The sequence below is a fragment of the Hippocampus zosterae genome, chromosome 7, assembly GCF_025434085.1.
Source record: "Hippocampus zosterae strain Florida chromosome 7, ASM2543408v3, whole genome shotgun sequence".
NCBI lineage: Eukaryota > Metazoa > Chordata > Actinopteri > Syngnathiformes > Syngnathidae > Hippocampus > Hippocampus zosterae.
The window spans coordinates 26143363-26171285 of NC_067457.1; the positions used below are offsets into that span (position 1 = coordinate 26143363).

The 27923-nt window shown below is 51.3% G+C and overlaps 6 protein-coding genes across 8 annotated transcripts; 3 read left to right on the forward strand and 3 right to left on the reverse strand.

The window, feature by feature from the left end:
* Window positions 1-531: 531 nt before the first annotated feature.
* LOC127603685 (procathepsin L-like) lies at window positions 532-2127 on the reverse strand. Its single transcript, XM_052070202.1, has 7 exons — window positions 1984-2127; window positions 1787-1909; window positions 1552-1704; window positions 1179-1403; window positions 938-1103; window positions 780-882; window positions 532-706 (listed from the first exon to the last, which is right to left on the reverse strand). Exons 1-7 carry the CDS (start codon window positions 2104-2106, stop codon window positions 607-609), a joined length of 993 nt encoding a protein of 330 aa, XP_051926162.1. The 5' UTR covers window positions 2107-2127; the 3' UTR covers window positions 532-606.
* A 5570-nt stretch (window positions 2128-7697) lies between these two features.
* On the forward strand, window positions 7698-9986 carry tbxta (T-box transcription factor Ta). The gene is made up of 8 exons (XM_052070182.1): window positions 7698-7983; window positions 8088-8352; window positions 8426-8560; window positions 8645-8706; window positions 8811-8872; window positions 8945-9118; window positions 9209-9335; window positions 9519-9986. The coding sequence occupies exons 1-8, from the start codon at window positions 7784-7786 to the stop codon at window positions 9757-9759; spliced, it is 1266 nt and encodes a 421-aa protein (XP_051926142.1). The 5' UTR covers window positions 7698-7783; the 3' UTR covers window positions 9760-9986.
* Window positions 9987-14186: 4200 nt separating this feature from the next.
* Window positions 14187-17008, reverse strand: nudc (nudC nuclear distribution protein). Of its 2 annotated transcripts, none has more exons than XM_052070201.1 (9): window positions 16831-17008; window positions 16395-16472; window positions 16105-16317; window positions 15937-16011; window positions 15570-15680; window positions 15306-15500; window positions 15148-15231; window positions 14517-14635; window positions 14187-14452 (listed from the first exon to the last, which is right to left on the reverse strand). In XM_052070201.1, exons 1-9 carry the CDS (start codon window positions 16903-16905, stop codon window positions 14401-14403), a joined length of 1002 nt encoding a protein of 333 aa, XP_051926161.1. In that variant the 5' UTR covers window positions 16906-17008; the 3' UTR covers window positions 14187-14400. The 2 variants fall into 2 exon arrangements, with proteins under 2 accessions (XP_051926161.1, XP_051926160.1); XM_052070200.1 differs by having other exon boundaries at window positions 15937-16014; window positions 16831-17007.
* Window positions 17009-17093: 85 nt separating this feature from the next.
* kifap3a (kinesin-associated protein 3a) lies at window positions 17094-19976 on the forward strand. The gene has a single exon (XM_052070124.1). It carries the CDS (start codon window positions 17152-17154, stop codon window positions 19561-19563), a length of 2412 nt encoding a protein of 803 aa, XP_051926084.1. The 5' UTR covers window positions 17094-17151; the 3' UTR covers window positions 19564-19976.
* A 258-nt stretch (window positions 19977-20234) lies between these two features.
* On the reverse strand, window positions 20235-22725 carry kdf1b (keratinocyte differentiation factor 1b). Its single transcript, XM_052070199.1, has 3 exons — window positions 21846-22725; window positions 21621-21707; window positions 20235-21335 (listed from the first exon to the last, which is right to left on the reverse strand). The coding sequence occupies exons 1-3, from the start codon at window positions 22723-22725 to the stop codon at window positions 21238-21240; spliced, it is 1065 nt and encodes a 354-aa protein (XP_051926159.1). The 3' UTR covers window positions 20235-21237.
* On the forward strand, window positions 22626-27913 carry LOC127603671 (palmitoyltransferase ZDHHC18-B-like). 2 transcript variants are annotated; one of them, XM_052070173.1, is made up of 10 exons: window positions 22626-22764; window positions 24435-24799; window positions 24884-25044; window positions 25457-25606; window positions 25782-25919; window positions 25993-26044; window positions 26130-26232; window positions 26616-26728; window positions 26806-26905; window positions 27270-27913. In XM_052070173.1, the coding sequence occupies exons 2-10, from the start codon at window positions 24543-24545 to the stop codon at window positions 27555-27557; spliced, it is 1362 nt and encodes a 453-aa protein (XP_051926133.1). In that variant the 5' UTR covers window positions 22626-22764; window positions 24435-24542; the 3' UTR covers window positions 27558-27913. The 2 variants fall into 2 exon arrangements, with proteins under 2 accessions (XP_051926133.1, XP_051926134.1); XM_052070174.1 differs by lacking the exon at window positions 22626-22764 and having other exon boundaries at window positions 23828-24799; window positions 27342-27913.
* Window positions 27914-27923: the final 10 nt, after the last annotated feature.

The window sequence follows — 27923 nt, forward strand, 5'->3', positions numbered from 1 at the left end:
GGGGCGGGGGGACCAAACCCCACACGAAATGGTGTGGTGCATGCAGACAACACTGCCCAGACTGCTTACACATTTAAAAAACACTTTAAACGTTAGTTTTCCAGGGCTACGATCATTTGTCCCGTTTCAGTTTTTTTAAAATCCGATTTTCATTGATCACCCAGGGGGACGCCATTTTGTAGGGTGACAGAATGGTCAAGACAAATATCGACTAGAATGCATGGCGAGCAGGAAAACATGGCGCCCTCTTGTGGCCAGTGTAAGACATTTAGGGGACCGCTTCCGTATTCCATTCGCGTCTCGCGCTCCATCCCATTTTCGTTTAAGAAATGCATTGAAGATCAAGCTACACTTGTACCAGACAAAGGTGAAAAAAAGGGATGGATTATAATGTTGCCGTTTGCATTAAACAGTCATTTAGTATCGTTTCCAAACCCAATTAGAGCCACCCTGCCAACATCAAATTGATACCCCCCCCAAAAAAAGTTGGTTTAAAATCCTTGATAAAATTAGCACATGTACTCCGTAGACTTCAAGTTCAAATCCACTTTATTTATCATTGTTAAAAGTAAGACGAACGGCTGTCCTGCGTGCAGGATGTGGCGGTCACATGATTGGGAAGCAGGCGTGGAGCGCGATGCCACACTGGTTCAGTCTGTTGCGAGCCATCTTGATGTAACCTTGGTCACCAAATTTCACACCCCAGCTAGCATACAGTCGGGGGAGAATGCCTCAAAATCAGTTTGAAAAATTAAATTCACATTTAAAAAAAGGCATACCTGTTCTTGACCAGCCAGTAGTCTTTTCCATTTTCTTTGCCGTAGCCCACAGCTAGCACGCCGTGGTTCACTTTGTGGCTACATGCCGGGTCCTCATATACACCTAATAAGAAAAAAAGATTAATCCGAGAGTCGTGATAAGTTAAAGTTGGACTCACCATGGCGGTAGAAGTGGAAATTGGAGCGGGACGCATCAATGGCAACCGAGATGGGGCCGACATTAGCGAGGGCCACCTTCAGCGCGTCTTCGTCGCCTTTCGGGACGAAGGAGTAACCGGAGCAGTTGGCGGCCCGGTCCTCAGGCTTGTACGCGCACTCGCCACGCTGACGAGACAACGGACGCGCTCGCTCGTTCAGCCGCAAGTCGGGTCATCAAAATTCACGGCGATCCGCCCTCACCTTGGCCGTGTAGGGGTAGGCCCGGTCCGAGTCGATGCCTCCGTTCTTGTTGACGTAACGGAAGGCGTGGGTCATGAAGCCCCCGCGGCAGCCGTGATTGCCAAAGTCCAGCGAGCAGTCCACCAGGTTCTGGGGGCTGAGTGACGTCAGCGCGCCCGTCGTCTTCTTCAGCTGGCCCTCCAGAGCCCCCACCGCGCTGAAGGCCCAGCAGGAGCCGCAAGAACCCTGCCGGATTTCTAAAGTCACCTCCCGATACAACCAATGCCGCGGACGCATCAGATTAATCGGACGGCCGTCTCATTGTCAAGCAGCGATTGACGCAGCGAGGCCGAAATCCGACGGGACAAAAAGGTAACGTTGAATTGCGCTGGACCTGCGTTCTGACTTGGGTGACCATGCCGCGCTTCCTCCAGTCTAGCGACGGCGGCGGCGGCGCGCTTCGCTCCCAGTTGAAGTTGAGCTGGATCCTGTCCAGGTCGGAGGGCACCACTGTGCCGGTAAGAGTGCCGCTCACCTCCTCCTTGGTCTGCAAACCACAGCCGGCAGCCTTTTTTTTCCAGAAGCGGCCCGGTCTGGACGCTTAACCAATGAAGGGCAAATGTTGTTACCAGGTCTCCCAGGTGGTTCATGGCCAGCTCGTAGGTGTGCAGGCCCAGCGTGGCCTCCAGGTTGTGGAGGTTAATCATCAGCAGGTTCTCTTCCCAGATCCGCCGCCGACCTGACTCTTCCACCTTCGCGACAACGACAAGTTGATGAAGCCACAAGAGACATCCGCCAGTTGGCGGGCCCCGAGCGAGTCCCTTACCTGATGCCGGTAAACTTTATCGTGGGCCTTCTTCCACAGCTCCCAGTGTCCATCCAGAGCCGGGCTGACGTCGGCGCCCAGAGAGGCCCCCCACAGGACGGCCAAGAGCAGGCTCCCCAACATGGCTGCGGCGACGCTGTCAGAAAAACGACGGAGGAGACGTCGCGTCGGCCTGACGCAAAAGAAGGTGGCGATGAGCGGTTGTGCGCCGGCGCGCTCTTTTATCCTTCACTGGGGCGTGCCGCACACCTGGCCACCATTAAGCGGATGACCTCGTCATTTTGGAAGCTTTTTGCCCCAACTATGTGTGTGTGTGAGGGGGGGGGGGGGCTATGATGAAGACATAGCAGCTTTACTATCACCTGGGAAAAAGCAACTTGCACAGCAAATGAAGGTGATTTAGGGAGATGGGGGGGGGGGGCCTTCCCGGCCTCGCTGGCTCCCCCTGCAACAAAGGAGCAGACGGTGATTGGGCCCCGGCTCCTTTGTCTGCGTCGGCATGGGGTCGCGGTTAAAGCGCTTCCGGTCACCCGGGGGTTGCCGCCGAGGACCCTCCCCCTCGCCACGGCTCCTCGACCTTGGCGCGAGAACGGGACCAAATATTAGAAACGGCCCCCGCCCTGGATGACGGCCACTTTTGGACCCGTTTGGCCGCGTGCTTTATCCAAGATGTAAGCCACAAAGCGGATTGCAAAACCTGGTCCGCCGTTCGCGCGACCTACGACCTCGACGACACCAAAAGTAAAACTCATTGTAAGAAAGTGCGACGAGGCGGGACGCGGCCGTCTCCACGATGACCCCGTCACGCGCGCGCTCGTCTTGAATCAAGCTCAGCTGTTCTCATAGGCTGAGCCCGAAGCTCACGTGCAGCCGCTGACCACCCCGTTATTCGCCCGTAGGAGGACGACGGGAGATTGTTGTCACTTAGCGGCACTTGCCAGAAATTGCCGCTGAACCCAATGGGCCACTTTGTCTTTCTGTCCGTTTTGGCGAAGGGACATTTCTTCAAATCATCTGCAATTTCACAGAGCGCTTGAAAGGAACAAGGAAGCGGCGCGAGGAGCCGGAAGAAGATGAAGGGCCAGCGCAAGAAAAGGCCCAATGACTTCCCCTTTCTTATGGAAATGCTAATGAAGTGTGGACGCGGGGTCTGTGGGGCGGGCGGGCGGGAGGGAGGCGGCGGGCCCACAATAGAGGACGCGGGCAGGTCCAGCGTCAGCGCGTAAACGGCTTCCTGTCGGAGGAGGCCCTTTAAGGCCCCCACTTTTACTGACTAACAGGCCATCTCCAGGCCTCCACTACAAAGAGGCGGCCCTCCATCAAAGCGCCGCCTCGTCCTCATCCTGCCACCTTTTCCCAGGACGGACGCGGGGCGCGGATGCGCGCCGGCGGCACCGCCACGACGCCGCCGCCGACGCAGTTTCCACCCCCGTCATGCGGCTCAACACAAAGAGAGTTCGGGGTAAGAAAGGCGGCGCGACGTCAAGCAAAGCATTGTTGTTTTTCTTCATTTTTGGGAGACTTCAAGCTTCCTCTTCTAGACCGCCGCTTCATTTACAGCTTTATTGGTTTTACACGACACGGCACATTAAAAAAAAAAGAAAATACAAGAGTCACCTTCATGCCGGGTACAGGCAAGGCATTGACATGAAAAGTTAAATACAACTGAATGAGACTTAAGTTGTGATCACTTACATTGATCATATTTGAGCAATTAAAAATAAATGATACTTTATTCGTCGTCATTTATATTAGCAGCGGTACATCGGATGCCAAATTCGCAAAGCTAGCAGATTTTCTTTTTTTGACAAAATCAAACTGTGAAAAAAAATCATTGCTGGGAGCCAAGTGGCCTACAAATAGGACAGGTTGCGCTGACTACACTTGACAGGTTTTTTTTGGCCAATGATGATTCCATCTCCTTTCTGGAGGTGTTTCTTTCCGTTTGGGATTGGCTGGGGGAGGTCACGTGGTTGCATTGCGGGTTCCCAAATAGGATTCTTTGAAAGGCTTCGTTTTCTTTTAAACGCTTAACGCGCACAAACCAATTGCATGTACTTGAACAGAAGGGAGGGGCGGGGGGGGGTGGCGGTGGTGTCTTGGGGCCGATGCCTCTATTGTCTTTTCATGAAAGCCTTTGATGTGCCCTCACTCTTTGCTGTTTGTACACCTGGGACCCTGTGCCGGCATTCACATTAGCTTGCGGGGGGGTGCCGGGGGGGTGACTCGCCATATTCCAGGTAACACTTTTCAATCAGCTGGCGTGGGAAGGCAGTAAAAGCGGCCGGCCCCCTTTGTTTACCTCCTCCGCTTTACGGCGCGCTTTGCAGAGCGCCCCCTGCCTCCCTCCTTCCCGCCCTCCCTCGGCCACAGCCGTCTCAAGTGTTCCCCGCCGCCTCCGCCGCCGCCCCCGCTGCCAGTTTTACCGACCCGCGCCGGGTTTGTCGGACACATTTACACACGGAAAAGTCTGGAGGACCCGTGTCAGAAACGGAACGAGAAGTTCTCGGTTTTGGCTTAAGGTGCATCCGATGATGGCGATGGTCTGGAGAGCGATTGGAAAGTGACCCCCCCCCCCTTTTACAAACCGCCACGAAATTGGCTAGAGCAAGCGGAGGCAGGAAAAAGTCTCAAAGCCCCACGTGTAAGATTGAGTAGGAAGTCGGCCATTTTGCTTTGAAGCGGCCATTTTGTAAGAGCTGACGGGTTTGTTTGTTTTTTGTGTGTGCTCATTTTTGTCTTTCCATTTTGTTGCAGCCGATTGTCCGTGCGAGCGGCGGCGACGGCGTCTCGCGTCAACGTCTCATTTGAATTGTGCATTTCCAGAGGCGAGGAAGCGGCGGCTCTCAAGTCACACGTCCTGTGAGTAAATAACGTCTGCTGCCCGCCAGCTCCTTCATCATGGCATCCTTTAACACTTGGTGTTTGTCGGTGCAAAGTGGCCTTTTGATCAGCCCCCTGCCCTCCCCCCCCAGTCGCCCAATCCAAGCACGCCGCCCCCACTGGTGAGATGATCAACAAAAAAAAGACTATTTGTGATTCATATTTGCCCACGTCTTTCTTGGACTCTTGCGTCATGCGGGCCCCCGAAGTGTGATCTCACCGTGTGTGGCTGCAGATGTGTGTGCGCATACAGCTGGGGGAGGGGGGGGGCAAGGGGTGGTGTTAACTGTGTTTTCTCACACACTGGTGTCTGCTGACTTCAGCTGCTCATATTGACATCGGGCAACAGCAACAGGGGCCCAAAGACAGCCATCCAAAAGGGGACAGATACAGTAGCTTCAACCGAGATGACGGTTGAAGCGCCCATCAAAAAAGATTCGCCTCTCCGCTTAAAAACGGCAGTTATACAAAGCCAAATCGGACCAGCTTTTAATCCTACAAAGTGTCTTGTAGATGATGAAAATGAGTTTGAAGATTGGAAAACAAATTGTAGCATCTCTGCAACGTTTAGGGAGTTCGAGAGGCGATCGGCGGCATTCTGGCTCAACTGGAGACGCTTGATGGAGGCTCCACTTGAGCCGGCTGCCTGAATGGAGCCGTTTGAAGCGAACACTTTGAATGCACGTGAAAAAAATCTGTTGCAAAAGAGTAAACGCGAGCGTATTTTGAAATTGTCCTTCTCCATTTAACACCATAAATGAGAGTCACGGAAGCGTGAACTATTCTGTTTTGTTAAACCTTTCAAATTTGAGATTTTACACCCCCACCCCCTATACGCGCAATGCCACGGATACTTCATATTCATGTGATTCCATGAAGCGTATGCATTTTTGTTCATCATAATTCCCAAATTCCTCGCCGCTGCTTTGACATGAGACCTTTTTCATGAGCAGTGTCCAAAGCGCCCGGGCCGGCCTCATCATTAGCACGCCAAAGGGCCCAAGATGAGGGCCGGGGGGCAGGGGGGGGGCTAATTACTGTCCCCACTCTTTCTTTTTCTCCCTTTCAAAGGGCCCGGGTGATAAGAAGAGTTAAGTTTAGATTTCCTGAACTTGAGGTGGAAAGGCCCAAAGCGAGAGACGAAAGCTCGGCGGCTCAATCCACATCGCGCTTCGCGCTTGGCGTGTGCGCGCGCGCGTGGTGAGGAAATGAGCAGAGGGTATTGTGAGGCGGAAAATGCTACGGTAGCACATATGTTGGAAAACAAATCAATCTTTTCTCGCTTTATGATATTCACTGCTGTTGATTTATAGCGGAATGTCATTCGTTTTAGCGCTACCGTGGGTAGGAGAACCCACGGTAGCGATAAAATCCAACAAAACGAAGCCTTAACGCAATTATTTGTTGGCACTTTTCAAATGGAACATTGTTGGTTGTCTTTAGGAAACGAAAAATGACCTTGCTAACATTTTACTGTCTGAAATACAGCTATGATTATCATCAGTAAAAAAATCACAATTTTAATTTTTTTTGTATTGAAAGCAAGAGAAATGACTATGTGGGGTTGACAATGATTGAACGGAAGACAAAAGCAGCCCAAATCGCTGAAAATGAACGCATGGGGGGCGGGGGTGGGGTGGGGGGGGGGTATGTTTTGCGCCGACGAGTGTTTTTGTAGCCGGTGTCCGTCTTGAGGCTCCTGACTCATCCCGCTGGCCCCGCGCTGATTTATTTGGGAGCCGCGTGGAAAAAAAATGCCCGCTTATGAGTGTCTCTTTGTCAAGCGGCAGACCTCTGCAATATTTCGCACCCGGGTGACGCCGCGCCGCCCCCGTTTGGGCTTTTCTCAACAGAAAAGCCGATGGAGCGTCTCGCAAGGTTGCCTCTTTGCGCGAAGGCACCGTTTCATACGAATTGCTTCACGCTAAGTCGGCCGTAGCGCTCCGCGTCACCTGCACGTCTTTGGGGGAGAACAATGGATGGCGATGCGCGAGCGATAGTCGAGTTGCTTTTACATAAAGTAAAGACCACTTTTTATTGTTAAATGGAACTAAAAAAGTGACATTTGAATGGATAGATGTTTAATGCTAACCTGTAGAATGATTCTTGATTAAAAAATCATGGCAATTCATCGCAGAATCTCACTTGAGCATTTTTTAACGCTGTTTTAGCCCACATAAATGAATTTCTGATTTTTCTTTCTTTTTTTAATTTGAAACATGACCGTTTTAGTCTTACAGAACAAAGTCTAATGTGTTGGGGGGACGGGACGGGACATGATTCTTTAAAAATGTTTTCTGAAATGATTTATTTGCGTAAATATGAAGATATCTTCTAATATAAGCCAGTGAGGCGGGATGCACACGTGTAGACGGGCGCATTATGCAAACGCTGGCATGACTTGCAGGCCACGCAGGCCCATGCGGGCACTAATGGGCCGAGCTCCGTAAACATAGTAACCCCCCCCCCCACCCCCGCGCCCCCTTTCCTTTTCTCCCATGTGGATTTGAGACAACAAAAGATTAGCACTATTTGCAAATATACAACCGAGTTCAAAGGCAAGGCTCTTTGGGCTCGCTTCCCCTTCCTTTGTGTCGCGTGGGCGCCCATTTCTGCACTTTCTCGACTTGATTCCCATGCGCCAAGTGTGCGTTTGTCCTCTCCGGACTCGGGCGTGGGGCGCTTGTCACGAAAGCGCCGTATGAAATTGGGGAAATGCGGCGGCGAGGCGGTTTTGGAGCCCGTCGGAAGGCCCGGGTGGGCGGGTCCTAAGCCCGAAGCCCCGCCCCGAAATTGCAGGTCCCCGACGGCCCTTAAAAGCGCGCGGCCTCGCGCCGGTGCGCAGTCGGTTCAGCAGCAGCTCGCTTTGGAATCTGATCGCGTGCGTGCGTGCGTGCGTGCCAATTCAAGCGGAAATATGAGCTCGTCCTCGACGTCGTCCTCGAACCCGGACCAGCGGCTGGAGCAGCTTCTGAGCGCCGTGGAGAGCGAGTTCCAGAAAGGCAGCGAGAAGGGCGACGCGTCCGAGAGGGATATTAAACTGGCGCTGGAGGACGCCGACTTGTGGAACAAGTTCAAGGAGTTGACCAACGAGATGATCGTGACCAAAACGGGACGGTAGGCTCCGCGTTTTGACCAGAAATAAAAGAAAATCGTCGGCGCACGTTTAGCTGCTTATTATTATTATAATTAATTATTTTTTGGGGGTGGGGGGGTTGCAGGCGCATGTTCCCGGTGCTCAGGGCCAGCGTGAGCGGGCTGGACCCCAACGCCATGTACTCGGTGCTGCTGGACTTCGTGGCGGCGGACAACAACCGCTGGAAGTACGTGAACGGCGAGTGGGTGCCCGGCGGCAAGCCCGAGCCGCAGAGCCCCAGCTGCGTCTACATCCACCCGGACTCGCCCAACTTCGGCGCGCACTGGATGAAGGCGCCCGTCTCCTTCAGCAAAGTCAAGCTGTCAAACAAGCTCAACGGCGGGGGGCAGGTAAGGACCTTGAGGGGGGCGGGGGGGCTCAAACCCGAACCGCCGCCCAAACGACACCTGCGCTTTTCCGCAGATTATGCTCAACTCCTTACACAAATACGAGCCCAGGATACACATCGTGAAGGTGGGAGGCGTCCAGAAGATGATCAGCAGCCAGTCTTTCCCGGAGACGCAGTTCATCGCCGTCACCGCTTACCAGAACGAAGAGGTCTGGTCTGGTCTGGTCGCCGAGCCTCGTGGCCATTTTCATTTTGGGAAAACGAAAGCGTCAAAATCAATCACTTTGCAACAGATTACGGCCCTGAAGATCAAGCATAACCCTTTCGCCAAGGCCTTCCTGGATGCCAAAGAAAGGTAGGGCAATCAAACGGGATTCCGCTAGGGGGCGGAAAAGTTCAATCAACTGTGGGGCCGATTTGTTTGTTGTTTTGTCGATCAAACGCTCTTGTGCGTCGCAGGAGCGATCACAAGGACATGCCCGAGCACAGCGCGGACAACCAGCAGTCGGGCTACTCCCCACGTGAGTCTGCTCAATGGCAACATTCAGAGAGAGGAAAATAGACGCGTAATACGTTGCCGTTGAATTGGACAGTGGGGGGTTGGTTCCTGCCGGGCCAGAGTCCCATCTGCCCCAGCGGCAGCCCGCCGCAGTTCAGCGGCGCCGCGGGCCCCTCGTCGGGCTCCTACTGCGAGCGCTACTCGGGCCTGAGGAGCCACCGGGCCAGCCCCTACCCCGGCCACTACCCCCACCGCGCCTCCAGTACCAGTAAGAGCCTCGGCGCGGCCGCGTCGCCGCTCGGCTTCGCTTTGAAATGAGAATGAAATGAGATTGCTTTGGCATCTCGTCGCCCCGCAGACAACTACATGGACAACACCCCCGCCACGCTGGCGCCGAGCCACGACAACTGGTCCGCCCTCCAGATCCCAAATTCCACAGGCATGGGCACCCTCTCCCACACCACCAACTCCTCGTCCAACTCCAGGTGAGAACAAACAAACAAACGCAATTTGGATCCATAAAAGAGGCCTTTTCACTTGGAACGGGATTTTGCCACTTTTCATGGTTGCAAGACCTTAAATGTTTGTCGTCTTGAAAGGTTGTTGCTTTTTTTTTCTTCTAAACAAGCCACCAGCATGCCTAAATGACCAAATGTCTGCTTCTTCAGTCAGTACCCGAGTTTGTGGTCGGTGGCGGGCAGCACCCTGAGCCCGTCGGGCTCGGCTTCGGGCGGTTTGACGTCGCAGTTCCTGAGGGGATCCTCCTACACGGGCCTGACGTCCTCGCTGCCCGTCTCGTCGCCGTCCTCCATGTACGACCCGGGCCTGGGCGAGGTGGGCGACGCGCAGTTCGAGAGCTCCATCGCCCGGCTCACTGCTTCGTGGGCGCCCGTGGCGCAAAGCTACTGAGGGGAGGGGCGCGCTCGTTTTGGGCCCTGTATATTCATGTACATAGACTAAATTAACTCGATGTGATGTTCCGTGTCAAGGTTCCTTTTTTGCTTTCAAGTGCCTTCCTCGCGAGGGGTGGCGGGGGGTATGTCTCCCCCCCCCCGCACATGTACATAACTACTGTATTTGTATTTGAACTCGGTGTGAGTTGTTATTTATGTCATTTAATAATAAATTAAAAAACACTGTTGACTCCACAATGTCTTTCGCTGTCCTTGTAACAGCAGCGGGATGGGTTGACCGAAATGAGAAAACGTCTGCACCAAAGCACTCCACCGGGGTTGCCCAGTACGTCGATCGCGAATTGGTCCCGAGTCGATCGCGGGGGTGTCGAGGGAAACAAACCAACAAACCAAAACATTTATGAGTCTCATATCCTATATTTTGGTTTTAGTGTGCACTGTACCCTAAGCATCCCCTCGGTTTCACTTTCACAAAAAAAAGATATTAAAAAAAAAAATCAAATGAAGATCCGGCGGCGCGTGACCCGCATCACCGGAAGTTGTTAGCGCTCTGCAGTCTGCACTTGCAGCTCGCGATCAGAGCTCTTGCGCTCTATCTCTGAATTGTATTCTTCTCATTCCGCGTTTGTTTCACTTGTTCCGATTGACCGAGGCCGTCGGCAAAGAACGGCAGGCAATCCGGAGCGTCGGGAGAAGCATTTGAAGCTCCGACGGTGAACACGCCGCCAAAGTGCGTCCGGTGCTTCCGCCTTAGGCCTCCCACGAAGGTAGGGAGCGATTTGCCTCTCATTTATTTGTTCGTTATGGCCGTTGCTCATGATGACACGCGTGCGGCGTAAAGAGGTTGCTTGCTTGGTCGAAAAGAAAAAGGTCGGCCAGCCCTGCCTGACTACACATTGCCGCGATATGCTGAGGTCGTTGCATACATGTTGAGCAATGTACCTCGAAAGAGGCTCCATTTTCTTGAACGCCATCCATGACACCTGTGAAAATGAAAGCTCGCTTTTTATGACAGATGCTTGGCAGACATTTGTTAAGATCGACGCTTTAAAAAGTGCTTCGGTACTCCGAGTTGATCTGCAAAGTGCGATCTCGCAGCTTGACGGAGTGTCCACTGTCCGTCCTTTCTTGGCATTCGACTCGGCACGACTTGGATTTGTTCTTGGTTTTACCCTTCGGTGCTTTCTAGCGTCTTTGTTACCCATTTGTTGTACCGTTTATTGTATATGTTCAATTGCTCCATGTATGCAGCGATGGCTGTTCGAAAATGCTCCACAAATACAATTGAATTGAAGCTCCCAGACCAAAGCGGTCGGTCGCCAAGACAATCTCCTACAAATTTTGATCTTATCCAAAACGCGTCCTTTGCCTGAAGCTACGAGAGTGAAATGACGAAGCGGGATGACCGAATGTCACCGGTGCAATGTGAGCGTCAGGTCCTCGGAGCAAGATTGGGGCGGGGGCAAATGATGGAGCGGTCCTCACTCGGGTGCAAATGAAGGCCGCGGGGTCACGGGGCCGCGGGCAAACAGAAGCAAAGGTGCAATGTGACCTGCAGCTGGCAGGGGAAAGGTTGGGGGGGGTGAGGGTGGGTGAGCGAGGAGCATGGCACGTAGCGGAGAGCGCGTAGCCTCGCGGAGCGAACCCGACCCAACCTCACCGGACGATTGTTTTGGTGACCTCGGTGCTGAAACTTTGTCTTTCTCACCCTCAAAGGCAGTCGGTGACATTTTGCTACTCCGATGAACACTTTATCAATTTTCTATCTTATCAAAGCGCAGCCAACATGTCCAAAGGCGTAAGCACGGAATATATTGCACGGCAAACAAAAGCGGACGCGCCGTCCCTCCCTTTCAGCGCTTGGATTTCATTTCACTTCATTTGGCGCATTGATGTTGAAGAGCACTCGTCTTGACTTTGTGGGGAGGATGTTTGCCGTGGCTCTTTGCTCAGGCCGGCGTTGTAAACCTTCGTGTGCGCTTAAGTCCGAGCTGCGTTTGTGTGAATTGAATTGAAGCCTTTGTCCTGAAAAAATCAATCCATAAATAACGACATAATAAGCGCGGCCCATCTCCTCGGACCCGTGTTGCTCTTCCCTAATTGTCCGTCGGGAGTTTGACTTGGAGGTGTGCTTGTGTTGCAAATATACGCTTTGGCAGAGTGTGCCTGACACCCACGTGTGGAGGCCCAATGGAGGCACATGCGAAGAACGCTGGCCTTCGGTCACTGGAAAAAGAGGGGGGGGGGAACTCAATTATTTGATTAGTTAGCGCTAACATGGCCATTTTGGGCACCGCATCACGTTAGCGTTCCAAAATCTCAGAGCTTTACGCTAGCATGCCATCAAAGATGGCAGGAACGGGCTAGCAGAGCTAACAGAGTTGCTGTCGTGGTTGTTTGAACTCTGCAAGCGACGGATATTTGCACACAGTTATGGAGATGACGTCATACTCACAATTCGGGGATGCCCCCATCATATTGTTTTGCACACAAGTGCAATCCGAGTCACAATCCGCGCAACCATCCGTCGTGTAGAGGGAAAAAAAAGGACCACTTCCACGTTGCGTTCATCAAATGGATGGATTTTTTTCACATAAATTCATTTCAACGCGATAACTGTATTGGTATATACGGCTGTAAGGAGTGGTTCAACAAATAAAAGATTTCATTCCTGACTTTAGAAATGAATAACGTTCAAAAACCAAGATGTAACGTGGTCGACGACAGCATTTTCAATATGGCGGCGGGTCACGCGGCCCTGGTGCCACAGCGGGAGATTTACGAGTGTCCAGTCGTGGAGTCTGGAATAGTCTGAGGAGGGGTGGGGGCAGCGAAGGGGTGGGTGGTGTTTGCAGAACCTCTTCAGGCCAGTCCCTCTGATGTCTGTGTGTGTTCGTTAATGAACAAATTCTGCTACCTTGGTGAGACATTGCTCTCAGCTGAGTGGACCGAGAGAGACCTCCTCCGTGCCCTCAAAGAGCCCCCCCCCCCACACCTCACCCCCCTCCTGGCCTCCCTATTCCTTCCCACCATCGGGCCCCTGCTCCACCACTGCCACCTTGGCTACTCGTGACCGTTCCGCATGATATTAATATGGCGATGCTATTGCAGAATTTGTGTCACGTGACCCCCCCCCCCCCCCCCTCCCCCAGTGCTATGGTCCGATTCTCTTTGTAAAGACTCAGTTGTTTGTTTTCCATTTTAGTTCACTTTTGGGTATTTTTATTTATTGATTAACATCCTCTTATGTGTTTTTCAATTCATATAAGTGTCAATATATGCGCCAACAATACGATGGCATTTATTACATTTTCAAGTGTTGAATTTGTTTAATTATTCAATCGTTTGAATTTTATTCGGCTTAAGAATCGTTGTTCACTTTGACTCCATTTTATTTCAGGACTGATGCAATGTCCAGCGGCACCGCGGTCTTCGGTCCACCACGCGCCGTCAAATTGCCAAAGTGCAGGGATGGCAATGGCCGGTGATGAAAAGGGGCGTGGCCCGGACGGGTCGACCAATCACAACAAGTAAGACATCATACACGTCCAATCTCAGGCTGTTTACAATCGGAAGATGGAAAGACGGCTCGTGAAAACTCCACGATAAAATACCCGACCCCGTCTAAAATATTCTCAAGGGATTTAGACGATTCACAATTTAAGAAAAGGGCAGAAAATTGCCATCCCTGCCGATGCAATGTCCAGCAGCAGCGCGGCCTTCGGTCCGCCGCGAGCCGTCAAATTGCCAAAGTAACAAGGACGCCCGAGGCGTGTTCCGTAGCCACACGCGCAATTCCACACACGACAAACACTTGCTAGCCGACAGAAGCTAACGCGTGTCGGCCCCTCGCGGCGACCGTTGGGCAAACTGCCGCCGAGGCGAGAGCGGCATTTTAGCAGTGCCGCATGATAGCGTGCGCAAGAGTGCGAAACAAGACTTTTAACTCGTTGGGAGAAACACGGCGGGTTGGGAACCGCGTGTCAATGATGGCGTTCACGTGAGAAAGGAGGAAAGCGTGCTCTTGTTTGTATGCGATATCTTCGGGAAAGGACAGCCACCTCGATGCTGGGTTATTAGCTGATCAAAAGAATGGCATAGTTAAGCTGTTTAAAAAAAATACATTTTTTTAAAAGGCGGGGTTTCATGTTATTTCTATTATTTAGTTTCTCTGAGGTTTTACTTGCGTTAAGGAACGCAGGCCAGATTATACGTGTTATATGGAAGGCAGGGCCGGTGGTAAAAAAAACACAAATTTGGTTTCGGGAAATGCTCTACCCGCATACGTAGGTTTACTGTTCTTTTTCTTTGACTTCCATTTTCTGTAGGTTGCTCAACTACTGTCAAAAAAGTTTCATGTTTAAGGGGAAACTGGTGCCCTACTGTGGTGATTCTAACTCAATAACAAGACTTCAGAAGAAATAGTTAACTCCAAGGCTTTTGTTTATTTAAAAAAAACATTTCACACCACACATACAGCACAGTTGACAAAGTTCTATCCAATCCAAATTCGTATCCAAGCAAACATGATAATGACTTCTTGATACCTGGACGTGAATGAATCGCATAACCAGTTGATGTGCAGCCAGGCATCACGGAGGACACACACACACACATACATGCACATATGCAGATCTCAGCTGAATTTGGCTTTGGAGAAGTCCATCTCGGGATGCTGCTCCATGAACCTGCAGGCCAAGAGCGTCAGTTAGCGCCGCCTCCTAGAGGAAGTTTGATGAAGAACGAGCTTACTTTTTCAGGATGTCCTGCTTCTTCTGCTCTTCGGATGTGGGCAGGCCCATGGACTTCTGCCGCTGGTCGTACATCATCTTCTCCACCATGCCGCGTGTTTCGCCGTCCAGGTCAGACAACTGCTCGACAGGCAAATGCGCAGGTTTTAATTTGGGATATAATGACTTCATCATTTTAAAATGGAGGCTTTTTCCTTGAAATGACCTCACCTCATTCTCACTGTTAAGATTGTTTCCCGGTAAAAAATAACTTTACGTGCTTCCATTTTTTTCTTGGAAAATGGTGTCAAAACGTCAACTTTTTAAAAAATTGATCCGATGAGATTCTCGTTGCAAATGCAATCAAATATTTGTCTGGCCTTTTCAAGCCACGTGCACTGAAGTGACAAGCAGTAGCCTGTGATAGCAGTGCCCCCAAGTGGACAAAGAGAATCCCGCACCTCAATGCAAAATGGCTTCTCACCCAATGACTCAATTATGGGTGGGGTCATCAGGAGACTACGCGCTTAAAATAATATTCAATTAGTATGAATATGACACATTTTCTCCAGATTTCGAGAGAAGCCCCCCCCCCCAACAGTCCTTGGACAGTGCGAGCAGTTTGAGAAAGAAATGTTGCAAACCGATGTCACCTTCGAGTTCTCTGGGCAGATCTTTTTGGTGTTTATTTCCGGATCCGTGTCAACGACTTTGCTCCACCACTCCATTTTGTTGATCTGTAATTGGAGACAATAATGCGTTTGGCCGTTGTTTGTGCTCCTTCTCAATGACGGCAGAAAGACAGCCCGACCTTCTCCAAGTGGACCACCACCACCTTGCCGTCATCCAACAGCCAAGAGCTTTCCTCCACCTTCACCTCGTTGAAGAGCTGCCCCTCCACGACTGGCGGCTGTCCTTTCAGGCCCACCTTGAGCGAGCGCCGCTGGATGTCCACCACCACGTCTCGGCCCTTGATGCGGAACTTCACGTCGAACGGCACCGTCAGCTGCGGCCGGCAGAACACGAGCTTGGATCAACGCGCCCCGAGTGAGTACCTCCGACTTGAGATACTCACGTCCAATTCAGACAGCGTCTGAGTCCACTTGTAGCTGGGTAGGTCGGCGCCGTTCCCTGCATTTGGCTTCAGTTTATCTTTGTCCTTCTCGTCCTCTTCCTCAGAGTCAGACTGGACATGCAAAACAAGTCCGCACAATCTATCAATGTTATGGGTCTAATTAACCCGCGTGTTTATGTATCCTTAACTAACGTATGCTGCAACCTGTAAAAAAAAAAATCAACAAAAAACAGCTTATTCAGGGAATAAAACCTGGGGGATATCACCACAATGTCTGATATGTGAGGATATGAATTGGGCTGAGCATTCTTTGGAAATAAGTCTTCATGCTGTTACGGCAAGTGGATGTGCATGTTCATATCCTCACCCCCTTATCTTTGTCTCCTTTGTCCACTGGCTTCTCTCCCTTCTCGGTTTCCTTCTCCTTTGACACGTCTTTGTTCTTCTGCAAGACATGCGCACGGTGGTGAAACTCATCAAGGGAGAATTGGAGCGAAATTCGCATGACCAAAGAGGACAGGAAAAATCCCGCTACCTTGTCGAGTTCCGTCTGAAGTTTCTCCGCTTCCTCGTCGGTCAGCTCCTGAATCCTGGGGGCGTCCTGACTTTTCCTCTTGCGCTCTTCCTCCTCGGCGAGCTGGGCGGCCCGTTTGGCTTTCTCCTTCTTTTCCTCCTCGTGCTTCTTCTGCTTTTCCCGCTGGGCTTCCTTTGCCATCTTGCTGTGGTGGGCGAACGCGTCCTTGACAAGCTATGAAAACGCACACACAGTTACAAGAAGAAGACGCGTTAGCAACGCGTCAGACAGCCATTGTGAACCATTCTCACCTTTTCTGCGGCACCTGCATCACCGCCGGTGAAAAAGTCAGTCTTGCGCCGCAGGAAACTGAAAAAAGTGTTTACCAACTGGAGACAAAAGAAGACGTTGTTAAAACGATAAAGACTTGACGTCAAGCATTTCCTCCAGAACTTTCCATAAGCTTAGCAACTGTGTCATATCGAGATCAACAAAATGGCTGACAAGTGTTTAATACCAGGCACGTTAAATTCATTTTCATTCTCAATTACACAAAGAAAACACATGAAACCACTTTATTAAATAAGGTACACATGACATTAGTGCAAACGGTTTCATGAGATATACTGTCGTAATGACGACAAAAAATGTGCTTTGAAAGGCGGCGTGAGACGCCGCGGTAGTCGCTACCGGCCGCCCGCATTAGCGTCACCGTTAGCCAGAGTCACAAAGCTTCCAATTCCGTACCTCGTGCACGCCCCCTTCGTGCTGCTGCGCCATAACCATCAGCATCCCGTCATACTTGTCCTCGTCGTCGCCCATAATTCTTCAAAATGGAACAGCGTGGGGAAAACGCAAAGATGGAAGCCTCAACTGCAAAAAGCGGCATCAAACGAGGCAAGGCCCGCTTGTGTTGCGCGACTCGCTTCCTGGAAACAAGGCCCGCCTCTGAGGCGGAAACCCAATCAGAGGAAGGCGGAAACGACCAATAGAGCGAAGGCTTGTGTTGTTACGGAAGTGACGTCAGGGCCGGGTGGATCTTTCTAGAGAAATCCAAGCGGAGGAATAATGGACGCTTCGCAAGAGGGAGATTCGCGCTATCTTAAAAGGAAAGTGAAGGGATGTACCCTCGACGTCCACCCCACGGAGAAAGCCATCGTGGTCCAGTATGAAGTAGAGGCGACGATACTCGGAGAGCAGGGCGACGCCATGGTCGGAGGTCGTAAAGAGTGTCAGAAAATCATTCGCCTGCGAAGCCTGAATCCGAACACCGATACCTCGGCGTTGGCTCGGAAGGTGGTGGAAGAATGTCATTTGATTCACCCGTCGAAGCTGAACGAGGTCGAGCAACTGTTGTTCTACCTTCAGACCCGCAGAGCGTCAAGTGACGAGCGGGAGAAAAAACAGAGCTCCCCCGGAGACTTCGCCCCTTGCGCCGGCGTCGAGCTCAACGAGGAGGTGAACATCAACAACATCGACGAGTATTTGGAGCTGCTGTACGAGGACATGCAGGAAAAGATCAGGGGGGCCACGCTGATCTTCCAGCTGGCCCGCAACCCGGACAACTTGGAGGAACTCAAGCAGAACGAGATGGCTTTGGCCGCGCTGGCTCGGGTCCTGAGGGAGGACTGGAAGCAAAGCGTGGACCTGGCAACCACCATCATTTGCATTTTCTTCTGCTTCTCGAGTTTTTCCCAGTTTCACGGACTGGTCACGCATTTCAAGATCGGGGCCCTGTGTATGAGCATCATTGAACACGAGCTCAAGAGGTACGACCTGTGGCAGGACGAGCTCCAAAGGAAGAGGAAGGCCTACGAGGAATTCTCGGAGAACCCCAGTCTGAGGAAGGAGCACGAGAAGTCCCTGAAAAAGTACCAAAGCCTTCTGGCCAAGCAGGAGCAGCTTCTCCGAGTTTCCCTGTGTCTGTTGCTGAACCTCGCCGAGGACACGCACACGGAACTCAAGATGAGGAACAAGAACATAGTGAGCATGCTGGTGAAGATCCTGGACAGGAAGGACGAAGAGCTGCTTCTGGTCGCGGTCTCCTTCCTCAAGAAGCTTTCCATCTTCTTGGAAAACAAGAACGACATGGCCGAAGCGCTCGCCGTGGAGAAGCTGGCCCCGCTGCTTCCGTGTGAGCACGAAGACCTGCTGAGCACCACCTTGCGCCTGCTGCTCAACCTCTCCTTCGACAGCGCCCTGCGCGGCCAAATGGTCCGGGCCGGACTCGTCGGCAAACTCTCCTCGCTGCTGGCCGACGAGGCCCAGCGGCAGCTCGCCATGTGCGTCCTCTACCACATCAGCATGGAGGACCGCTTCAAGTCGGCGTTTGCCACCACGGACTGCATCCCGCAGCTCATGAAGATGATTTACGACGTTGGAGATCAGAAGATGGACTTTGAACTGGTGTCGCTGTGCATCAACCTGGCGGCCAATAAGCTCAACGCCCAAGTCATGTGCGAGGGCAACGGTCTGAAGATGCTGATGAAGCGCTCGGTGAAACTGAAAGACGTTCTGCTGATGAAGATGATCAGGAACATTTCCCAGCACGCCGGCCCCACCAAGAGCTTGTTCCTGGACCACGTGGGGGACCTGGCGGCTCAGATCGACGCGGAAAAAGCCGAAGAATACGTCATCGAGTGCCTGGGGACGCTGGCCAATCTGACCATTCCCGACCTGGACTGGGCGCTGGTTCTCAAAGAGTACCGCTTGGTGCCCTACCTGAAAGAGCGCCTCAAACCGGGTGCCGCCGAGGACGATTTGATTCTGGAGGTGGTCATCTTGATCGGCACCGTCTCCATGGACGACTCGTGCGCGGCCATGCTGGCCAAGTCGGGCATCATTCCCGCCCTCATCGAGCTGCTCAACGCCCAGCAGGAGGACGACGAGTTTGTCTGCCAAATCGTCTACGTTTTCTACCAGATGGTCTTCCACAAAGCCACCCGAGACGTCATCATCAAAGACACGCAGGCCCCCACCTACCTGATCGACCTGATGCACGACAGCAACGCGGAGATCCGCAAAGTCTGCGACAACACGCTGGACATCATCGCCGAGTACGACGACGAGTGGGGCAAGCGGATCCAGAACGAAAAGTTCCGCTGGTACAATTGCCAGTGGCTGGAGATGGTGGAGAACCGGCAGCTGGACGAGACCGGGGAGTCCTTACTCTACGGGGACGACGGAGACCCCTTCATGGAGAACGGGGACATTCTGGAGAGACCCGATTTCTTGTACAGCGCCGACGGCATCCTCTCGACGGACGGCGCCGTCAGCCCCGAGTTCTACGCCAACTTCAAGAACGGAGAGCTGGGCCCCTCCTACCCGGGAAGCCTTTGCGACGACTTTGCCGCGTCGGCTCCCGCGGACCGCCCGGTCAGCGCTTACGGCTTTCGGCCGGACGAACAGCTTTTCAACTACGCCGCCTCCTCCCAGTTGACGTGGAACCTGGCCGGCGTCAATAGCGAGCCGGCGATTTAGGGCAGCGCTCCGCCCAGAAATATTCAAATCCCCTCAGCGGTCTCCGAGCCGCCCGGACCGTCTTCAAACGTTTCGCGCGGTCGATGTTTGCAACGCGGTGAAGTGTCGAGGAAATTGAAGCGCCGCCCAGCTACGCGAAACGCCCGGCGATTTGGCCGACGTCTCCGGTAGATGCGCGCGCTCTCCTTCCTCGTGTGAAACGGGCGGCCGTGCGGCTTCGTCGCCATTGGAATAGTTGCACTTTGGTGTCAAACCCGAGTCTCGGTTTGTCGTTGACGAAAATATGGCGCTGGGCTTTGTGTACGTGGTCGTCCATCATGAGCTTGTATTTATTCTCTCACCTGTCCGTTAGCATGCCGGATGCCTTTCGTCGTGACTCCATAGCGAGCCCATTAAAGAAAAGAATCATCCAATGGCCATTGTGATATTTTTGTGATGCGCGCAGTTTGACGTCTCGCTTTACCCAAGGCAGAAACCACCTTGAGGATGGACAAATAACGACACAGCTGTTTTTTTTTGTTTGTTTTGTAATTGTAATAATGTGGCCACTCACAAAACAGAAGACTCGCTCGGGCATTTTAAAATACGGGCACTTAACCTGACGGCATTGGTCGAGAGTATTTTTTTTTAACACATCAAGATGACTAAATACAAGTAGACGAAAGACAAGATATGTAGCCACTGGATTTATTTCCAAACCACTTAATTATGACGTTTTAAAAAAAAAACAGTTATAAAACAGAGCGTGATCTGCATGCATGCATATATCTAGATATCTCGCATCTCGCCCATCTCCGCTTCCACAGATCCCGGGAACAACATCGGACATCTCAGCCCAGAAATGTGCGGCGCTGGGAACGGCAAGGATACTGCGCACAACCCTCAAGCTTCCTGGCCTCTGGTAGAGGACCCGAGCTGAATGAGGGACGGACGGACGCCACCCGAGGGGTGAGACGAGGATTCTTTTTTTTTTCTATATGTATGTACACATATACATACACACGCATTGATTGAAAGCAAAACCAGAGGCGCACAAGTCCAAAGTAAGCACCAGATGCAGGTGGATGACTTCCCCCAACTTTTCACAATTCATTCGCGTGAGAAACTAACAGTGACGAGTTCCGTTTGCGTGTTTAGAACAGCGTTGTTAACGCACGGGGCCACAAATGCACCTGAAAAAGCTTGCTTCGTTTCAACTTGTGAGGATTAGCATGCGGCGGGCAACTCCCTGTATGGCCATAAGACGAGACGTCAATTAGATGGAGGACAGAATGGATGTTGGGGGAAAAAAAAACGGTGAGCTGCTGGCAACGTGGCGTTCAATTCCAAGAATGAATCGGGTACGCACAAACGTAGATTAAATCTAAAAGCGGGGAGCCCTGAGCTGACGTGTGGTCCGCACCCACGCGGGGGAACGTGTATGGGCGGTCCTCGGTTCACGACGGCGCAGAGTTGAAAGGTCGCAAACCGTGAGCTTGTTTGCGTGCGTGGCGGCGTGAGAATAATGCTGGGTGACCACATCTGATTGTTTGATACTTCACCTCCAAACTGTTTTTCCTCAAATACTGATCGTAATGACTTAGACGATGGCGACTTCCGGGGCAAATTCGGATGCCGCCGCAGCAGCGGAACTCGCTCGTGAATGGAGGACCCCCAGAACATTTGTGGACAGATTCATGTTCTAACCGATGTGCGAATGAGCGGGGCGCCCGAGGAGTTGGTCTCGGCGTGGGAGGGCGTGTAGCTTGTCGACGTCGAGCTGGACGCGCGACCTGCGCAAACACAACACAAGGTTACGGACGGGGAATGTCGCGATGGCCCCGCACCGAGAGATGATGCTTTACTGCGCGCCAAATGTCGAGGATGCCTTTCGTTGCCGGACGACGGCAAAGAAAAAAGCGGATCACAAAAAATGGACTCGCGCTTGATTGGCACTCCAGAAAGGTAACTATTTGTATACCCGCAATTACAAGCTACATTTGACATAGTACGTCCCCTTTAAGAGTTAAGAAGGAAAAAAAACGGAACTCGGATAATAAATAACGGACAATTCTCACCACCAGTGTTCCTCCAAATGTCGCGGGCACACTTGTCAGAGGAGGTCAATTCTGATATTTGGATGTTGGGATTGGATTTGTAGTCGTCTGAACGCAGGGGGAGAGGAGAGACAATTGTCAGGTGGCAAAGTCACTCCGTCCTCACCTCCGGCGGCCATGAACAAAATGATTTTGCTCGATGGCGCAGGTGCCGGAACAACTTGAAGCGGTACGAGCGGAACTTACTGTTGTTGCCGCCGCAGGCCAGAGAGGCGCTCTCCCTCATGGTGTCGTTGCCGCTGTCCGACAGCGTCCTCTCCCGGCGCGAGGCCGCCGGACGCTTCTTCTTGCTGCGGCGCGTGCTGATGCGGATGATGCCGCGCACCAGCCGACACTCGGCCTCCTGCTCGTCCATCTGGTGCTCCTCGGCCAGCGAGTTGATGAGCTGGTTGATGGCCTTGCTCTTGCGCAGGAACACCGAGTCGGTGGTGCAGCGGGCCAACTCCTCGATCTGGTACTCGGTGTAGAGCTGCAGCAACTTCTTGGTGATCAGCGAGTCCACGTTCTCCTCGCCGTCCTCCCAGTCGTCCAGCCGTATGACCTCGTCCAAGGACGGGTGGCAGGGCTGCGTCGGAGGCACGTAGGTCGCCGGGTCGTCGTCGATGTAATGCCTCGGGCTGTCCACTTTGACTCCGGCGATGCGGACGTCCCCCAGCCAGTCGGCGTCGTCTTCCTCCTCCCCCTCTTGGCGCTCTGCCGGATTCTCTGCGCGGAGGCTGACTTTTTCCGGCTCCTCCGGGACGCTCCGGATGGGCGCCAGGCACGGGGCTCGCAGGCACACTCTGTACAGGCCGCACGTCAGGACGCTGCACATTAAAGTCCCGCAGGCCCTCGGAGAAGCGCAGGGATTGCAGCTTTGCGTGGCGGCCGGGAGTTCGGCCGACGAAGGCAGGAAGGTGTCGCTCTCCTTCCCGTTGGAGTCTTTCGGAGGGGATTCTGGCTCGGAGGGGTCCACGCAGCGCTCCTTGTAGGACAAAGACCCCCGATGACCGCTTTGGCTCGGTCCTCGGTCGCGGCTGCCGGGCCTCGGGCTTTCTCTCGCGCTGCCCGCACTGCCGACGGACATGGCTTACGGACTCCGGGGTCTGGACACAAATGCGGAGAGGTGAGTTACAACGGGACTTCATGGAAAATTGCTTTTGATGGCCTTGTATGGCGAACCGCCGTTTATCGCTGGGGATAAATTCCAGAACAACAAAGAGAGACCAGGGATGAGCTGATCACATTGTTTTGAGTGACTTGAGATTGAATATCTGCTAAGATGGATATCTTGGCCATTAATTCAGAAGAAAAAAAGTGTGCACCAAATCCAAACATATAGTGGTCAAGCGCAAAATAACAATCCGACCAATTGACAGGAAATTTACTGTAAATATCCTGCCTTAAATAACCACACTAAAATCTAACCCAGAAATTAAATCAACAGAAATGACCCCCACCCACACATACACACACATATCTTCATAACGGGGTAAAACTATTCCAAAAAAAAAGTTTATTTTTTTCTTAGTTCTTAAAATGCATGGATAGAACTGTTTTCGTTTTAAATGGGAACATGGCGGAGAAAAGCGTCATGGCTGACGTTATGTTGTTTTTCAAGACATGACTAATCAATCAACACAGTTCTTTACGTCAACAGAACGGATCCACTGTTTCGCCCGCAACGAGTTATTTCTTACTAAATGAGCAAGTACGCATGTTCGTCAGTTTACTATGTTTGTAGTGACCGAGGGAGGAAAAAGTCAATAGGCCACACTCCCGTCGGCGTATCATAATAAATGTCACTTCCACGGGGGCGACGTCACTCTTTTTCCTCCATTACGGCACTGACGAGTATCTCATTAAATACGACTTACAATTCACGGTTCCTCCACGTAGCAATTCGTAAACGATCGCTGCACTCTTCCCCTTTCATTCACCATGTCTTATTAATGCATCCCGAGACGACAAACTTTGTTGTAGTCGTCCTTCGGGAAGTAAGTTTTGGACAGTTCGACAGTTGCACCTTAGCGTCAAGGTGGGAAGTAGAAACAGGTAATGGGGTAGGGCTTCCGGGACTTCATGGGGTTCAAATTGAATGTGGATAAAGACTCGCGGTGACTCACGTCATCGCGTAATGGCCCGGCAAAGATGATAGAATAGCTGGAATCGGTTCAATTTATTTGTATTCGCCGAGACACGCAACCAATCACGGAGTTGTCTTCGGAGGTTTGGCTTTTATTTTGATACTACTATCAGCGAAATTCCTTGGTGGTAACTGCTAACTTGATGCGCAGGCATGTAGAAGGAAGCGGATTTTTTTCAGATTTGTCTTTATGCCCCGTTCTTGGTTAAAAAGTATTGCTACAAAAATAATCATATCTGTAATATTGTTAATTTACTGTTATTTTTCAACGGGGACACTCCAATCGCAGCCCAAGCATAAAAGGCTTTTATTTCGAAGTTGACAATCCGGAAATGTTGTTTCTTCTGCATGACAGGCATGCACTGATGAGTAAACATTAAAGCAGTTGAATTCATTCAGGACGAAAGCCAAAGACTTCGGTGAGACATGCCTTTCTCCGTGGCTTGAGCTCCTTTCCGGAGCTTCTATTTAGTAATATAGGTTGATTTGTGTGAGCGATTAATGGCCAACGTGCTAAAGATGCTCGGTGGGGAACCCTTTCAACGGACGCCACTTTTGCATTTGAATCAAAGGGGACATGTATAACTAGCAGTCCGCTATGGAAAATAACGAATGTAAATCCGCGGACGGCGTTTTCGTCTTCTTTGTAGCTGGCTATTCATAGTGCCTCGTGTGAGCGTGACTGTTGCTCCCAAACGTGATGACGCCACTGGTTCGTTCGGCAAAGTCGTGCTAAGAGTAGCAGAGCACGCCCTGTCATGAATAAAGGTGACTACCAGCAAATTGACCCGAGGACACCTGGGACTCCCACGCCCACCTCGTCGGGTCACCACCCCCAACCCAGATGCCATCCCCTACCTCAACCCCTGAGAAAACCTCGGAGGAGGTGGGAGGTCTTACCTGGAAAGAACCGCTTCTTCTGCGATGGACGTCTCATAACGGCCAGTCAGAGCGGTATGCTGCCCCTAACCCTAGGGCTCATCCTTGTCACCAGTGGATTATTCTTTATATTCGAGTGAGTTCATGGCTGTCTTATGTTTTTTGTAGTGCGCATCGTATACCTCACATAGCAAACCAGGCTGTCTCTCTTGTATTGTAGCTGTCCTTTCCTGGTCAAGCACCTGACAAGCTACATACCCGCCGTGGGAGGAGTCCTCTTTGTATTTGTGCTGGTCACGCTGCTTCAGACCACCTTCTCAGACCCCGGCATCCTGCCTCGAGCGACGACGGACGAGGCGATCGACATCGAGAAGCAGATCGGTACCCGTATTCTCAGTTTTTTTGCGGAAACACGTCATGGAAATCCTCCGAGATGCTTTGAGATGGCACTCAAGCTTTGCCTGAGAGAAATATGGTGATTTGGCATCCCTCCGTTTTGCTTCATGCAAACAAACGATGCAAAACGCCAATGATGGGCTAACAAATAGCCCCGTGTCAGGGTGTCGTAATAAGCAACGAATGTGTGAACGCCAACAGTGGCGCTAGACGCCTAAACCCATAACAATACTCACAGGCATAGATTCTTTATCCTCTGCGTGAGGAGCTGAGAATGGTTTCGTGTACAGTTTATCCATATATCAGTGTTATACTTCCCCAACGGGACGCACGCCAATATCGATTGAATCTTAGAAGAAAAAATGTGGGCCAAACTTTTTTTTTTTGGTCTTCCCAGACAACACCGGCAGCGCTAGCTACCGACCCCCGCCGCGCACGAAGGAGGTGCTCATCAACCAGCAGGTGGTCAAGCTCAAGTACTGCTTTACCTGCAAGATGTTCCGTCCTCCGCGCACTTCTCACTGCGGCCTGTGCGACAACTGCGTGGGTGAGCTTTTCTTCGCTCGACAGGAGACGCGCGGCGTTATTTTTGCCTCAGGATTCAAATGACAATGACTTTTTTTTTCGATGACTTAAAAAACATGTTCCAAAGACTTCCAATTTAATATTGAATAACTCTTGTCGCTGTCTGTACTGTATTTTGTCTTTGGTTTGTCCTTCAGAAAGATTTGATCATCACTGCCCCTGGGTGGGCAACTGCGTGGGCAAACGAAACTACCGTTTCTTCTATGCCTTCATCGTGTCACTCTCTTTTCTGACGGCGTTCATCTTTGGGTGTGTGGCTATTCATCTGACAATGAGTAAGCGAAATAAAGGATGTCACTGATAGGGATCGGAAGTAGTGATGATGCCATTGTTGTCTTTTCCTTTCAGGGACTCGGGATGAGAAAAGCCTGGTTCTTGTCCTCCAAGAGAGTCCAGGCAGATATCCTTTACCTTTTGGAAATGACGTTTGTTGTCGGTCACTTTCACTTTCACCCGCATTTGGTCTTCTTGACTCGACCATGCACTGCCGTGGAGCTGGTGATTTGTTTCTTCTCAGTCTGGTGCATCTTGGGTCTCTCAGGCTTCCATACGTACCTCATCGCAACCAACCTCACCACAAACGAAGACGTGAGTAACGCTGCCGTCTTATTGCGGACCTGTATTCAATGAGATTGAAAACCTTAAAATGTCATTGAAATATCTGCCCTCACTTTTCCCCTCAATGAACAAATGTGAAAAATCAAAACTTGCCAATGAAGAATTGTATTTGTTTCACCAGTAAATAAGCATTAAAAAAAGTATTTTCTATCATTTTCAATGAGACATTTTCATCACTAAGAGTGTGTGTGTGTGTGTGTGTGTATAGGTTTGTCTTTTTGGGTGAATTCAAGGAACACGACAATTTAGTTTTTTTTTTTACCCAATACGAGTTGAAAATAAAGAAAGATTGGCACAAAATGTCCCTTATTAGGGGTTAATAGAAGGGCTACTGGAGGTTTTTCCATCTGCAGATTAAAGGTACTTGGTCAGGGAAGAGCGGCGCACGGGACCTCACCAACCCCTACAGTCACAGAAACCTGATCATCAACTGTTGCTCTGTACTCTGCGGACCCATGCCACCCAGGTAAGACTCATTTCATTGTCACTTATTTACGGGAACATGTCTGCTCACTTAAAAAAAAAAAAAAAAATCTTCCGCAGTTTGATCAACAGACGAGGCCTCCTCTCCCCAAATGAACACCCTCAGGCAGATGCAGACATCGAAATGCCTGCCACAGACGACTCAAACTGGATACATGTGGTACGTTGGCTTTCCTTTGGGAAGCTTTAAAAAAAAAATACTAATAATTGGGGGGGGTCGGCTTCCTTGACGCACTGGAATGACATCTAGAGTGTATGATTTAGTCTAACTGTGTGTGTGCCATATGCAACATACAGAGCTGATGAATGATTGTTGGGTGTTTTCATGCAGCAGATGTGCATATTTGTTTGACGGTACATTAGAAAACGGGCTATGGGGTAGGTAACCCAATTCATCAGATTATGCCACAGCCCCCTGCCCCCGGTTGTTTATTTTTACAGTTGATACAGAGACTAACTAGTTGTATACGAGCAATTAAAAAGTAGTTTTTAGATGTACCCCACCTTTTGTGGTGTGTCCTCAGCCCAAGCATGAAAGCAAAGCTCTGCCGGAGTCCAGCATTCACACACTGGCGCCGTCTGCTCCGTGTCATCAGGGGAAGTCGCAGTTGGCCACAGGCCCGGCGGCGAATGCCGAGCCCACCCCGGACGTCTCCTCACACTGCGAAGCGCACCGGAGCGCCGGCCCACTGCCTAATGATGCCTCTCATATGCTCCCCGCTGAGACAAAAGCCAAGAAAACAAAAAAGCGCATGGCCAAAGTTGCCTCTGATGTCCAGGCTTCACGCCGCGGCCAAAAGGAGGAGCCATAAAAGTGACGGTTCTTTACCCCTTTCGCCCGGATGCCACTTGTTTGATATATTTTGATCAACCTTTTCGGGGAAAGTTTGAGAAAGGTGCACTTTTTACTCACTTATTTTCAAACTAATTGTTGTTGTAGATGTCCCCTTTTTATGGGTGAAATGATGCACTAAAAACTTGGGTCCATGTGTTCTAGATCTGTTCGGACTGTTGAAACTGGATAAAGGTTTGGTTTGTGTCAAAGGAAACACCAATACGCATCTTGTTTTGCCCTCAAATTGAGCTTGTATCCATTAATATCGTGTAGTTGTCCACTGGAATCACGTTTACTCTCAATGAAGACAACTTTACCTCTCTTTTTGGCCAATTTGCACCAA

Excerpts from the sequence above, each read along its gene's own strand:
- LOC127603685 (XM_052070202.1), bottom strand. The coding sequence starts at position 2,106 with ATGTTGGGGAGCCTGCTCTTGGCCGTCCTGTGGGGGGCCTCTCTGGGC. Across the intron at positions 1,404-1,551 it reads TCACCCAAGTCAGAACGCAG|GGTTCTTGCGGCTCCTGCTG; the intron begins GTCCAGCGCAAT and ends GAAATCCGGCAG. Across the intron at positions 707-779 it reads TACTGGCTGGTCAAGAACAG|CTGGGGTGTGAAATTTGGTG; the intron begins GTATGCCTTTTT and ends ACTGTATGCTAG.
- tbxta (XM_052070182.1), top strand. The coding sequence starts at position 7,784 with ATGAGCTCGTCCTCGACGTCGTCCTCGAACCCGGACCAGCGGCTGGAG. Across the intron at positions 8,707-8,810 it reads TTCCTGGATGCCAAAGAAAG|GAGCGATCACAAGGACATGC; the intron begins GTAGGGCAATCA and ends TGTGCGTCGCAG. Across the intron at positions 8,873-8,944 it reads GCAGTCGGGCTACTCCCCAC|TGGGGGGTTGGTTCCTGCCG; the intron begins GTGAGTCTGCTC and ends TGAATTGGACAG.
- nudc (XM_052070200.1), bottom strand. The coding sequence starts at position 16,905 with ATGGGCGACGACGAGGACAAGTATGACGGGATGCTGATGGTTATGGCG. Across the intron at positions 16,015-16,104 it reads TTCAGACGGAACTCGACAAG|AAGAACAAAGACGTGTCAAA; the intron begins GTAGCGGGATTT and ends CATGTCTTGCAG. Across the intron at positions 14,453-14,516 it reads AAGCAGGACATCCTGAAAAA|GTTCATGGAGCAGCATCCCG; the intron begins GTAAGCTCGTTC and ends CTTGGCCTGCAG.
- kifap3a (XM_052070124.1), top strand. The coding sequence starts at position 17,152 with ATGGACGCTTCGCAAGAGGGAGATTCGCGCTATCTTAAAAGGAAAGTG.
- kdf1b (XM_052070199.1), bottom strand. The coding sequence starts at position 22,725 with ATGTCCGTCGGCAGTGCGGGCAGCGCGAGAGAAAGCCCGAGGCCCGGC. Across the intron at positions 21,708-21,845 it reads GGCCTGCGGCGGCAACAACA|ACGACTACAAATCCAATCCC; the intron begins GTAAGTTCCGCT and ends CCCTGCGTTCAG. Across the intron at positions 21,336-21,620 it reads CATTTGGAGGAACACTGGTG|GTCGCGCGTCCAGCTCGACG; the intron begins GTGAGAATTGTC and ends GTGTTTGCGCAG.
- LOC127603671 (XM_052070173.1), top strand. The coding sequence starts at position 24,543 with ATGAATAAAGGTGACTACCAGCAAATTGACCCGAGGACACCTGGGACT. Across the intron at positions 26,233-26,615 it reads ACCTCACCACAAACGAAGAC|ATTAAAGGTACTTGGTCAGG; the intron begins GTGAGTAACGCT and ends TTCCATCTGCAG. Across the intron at positions 26,729-26,805 it reads TGCGGACCCATGCCACCCAG|TTTGATCAACAGACGAGGCC; the intron begins GTAAGACTCATT and ends AATCTTCCGCAG.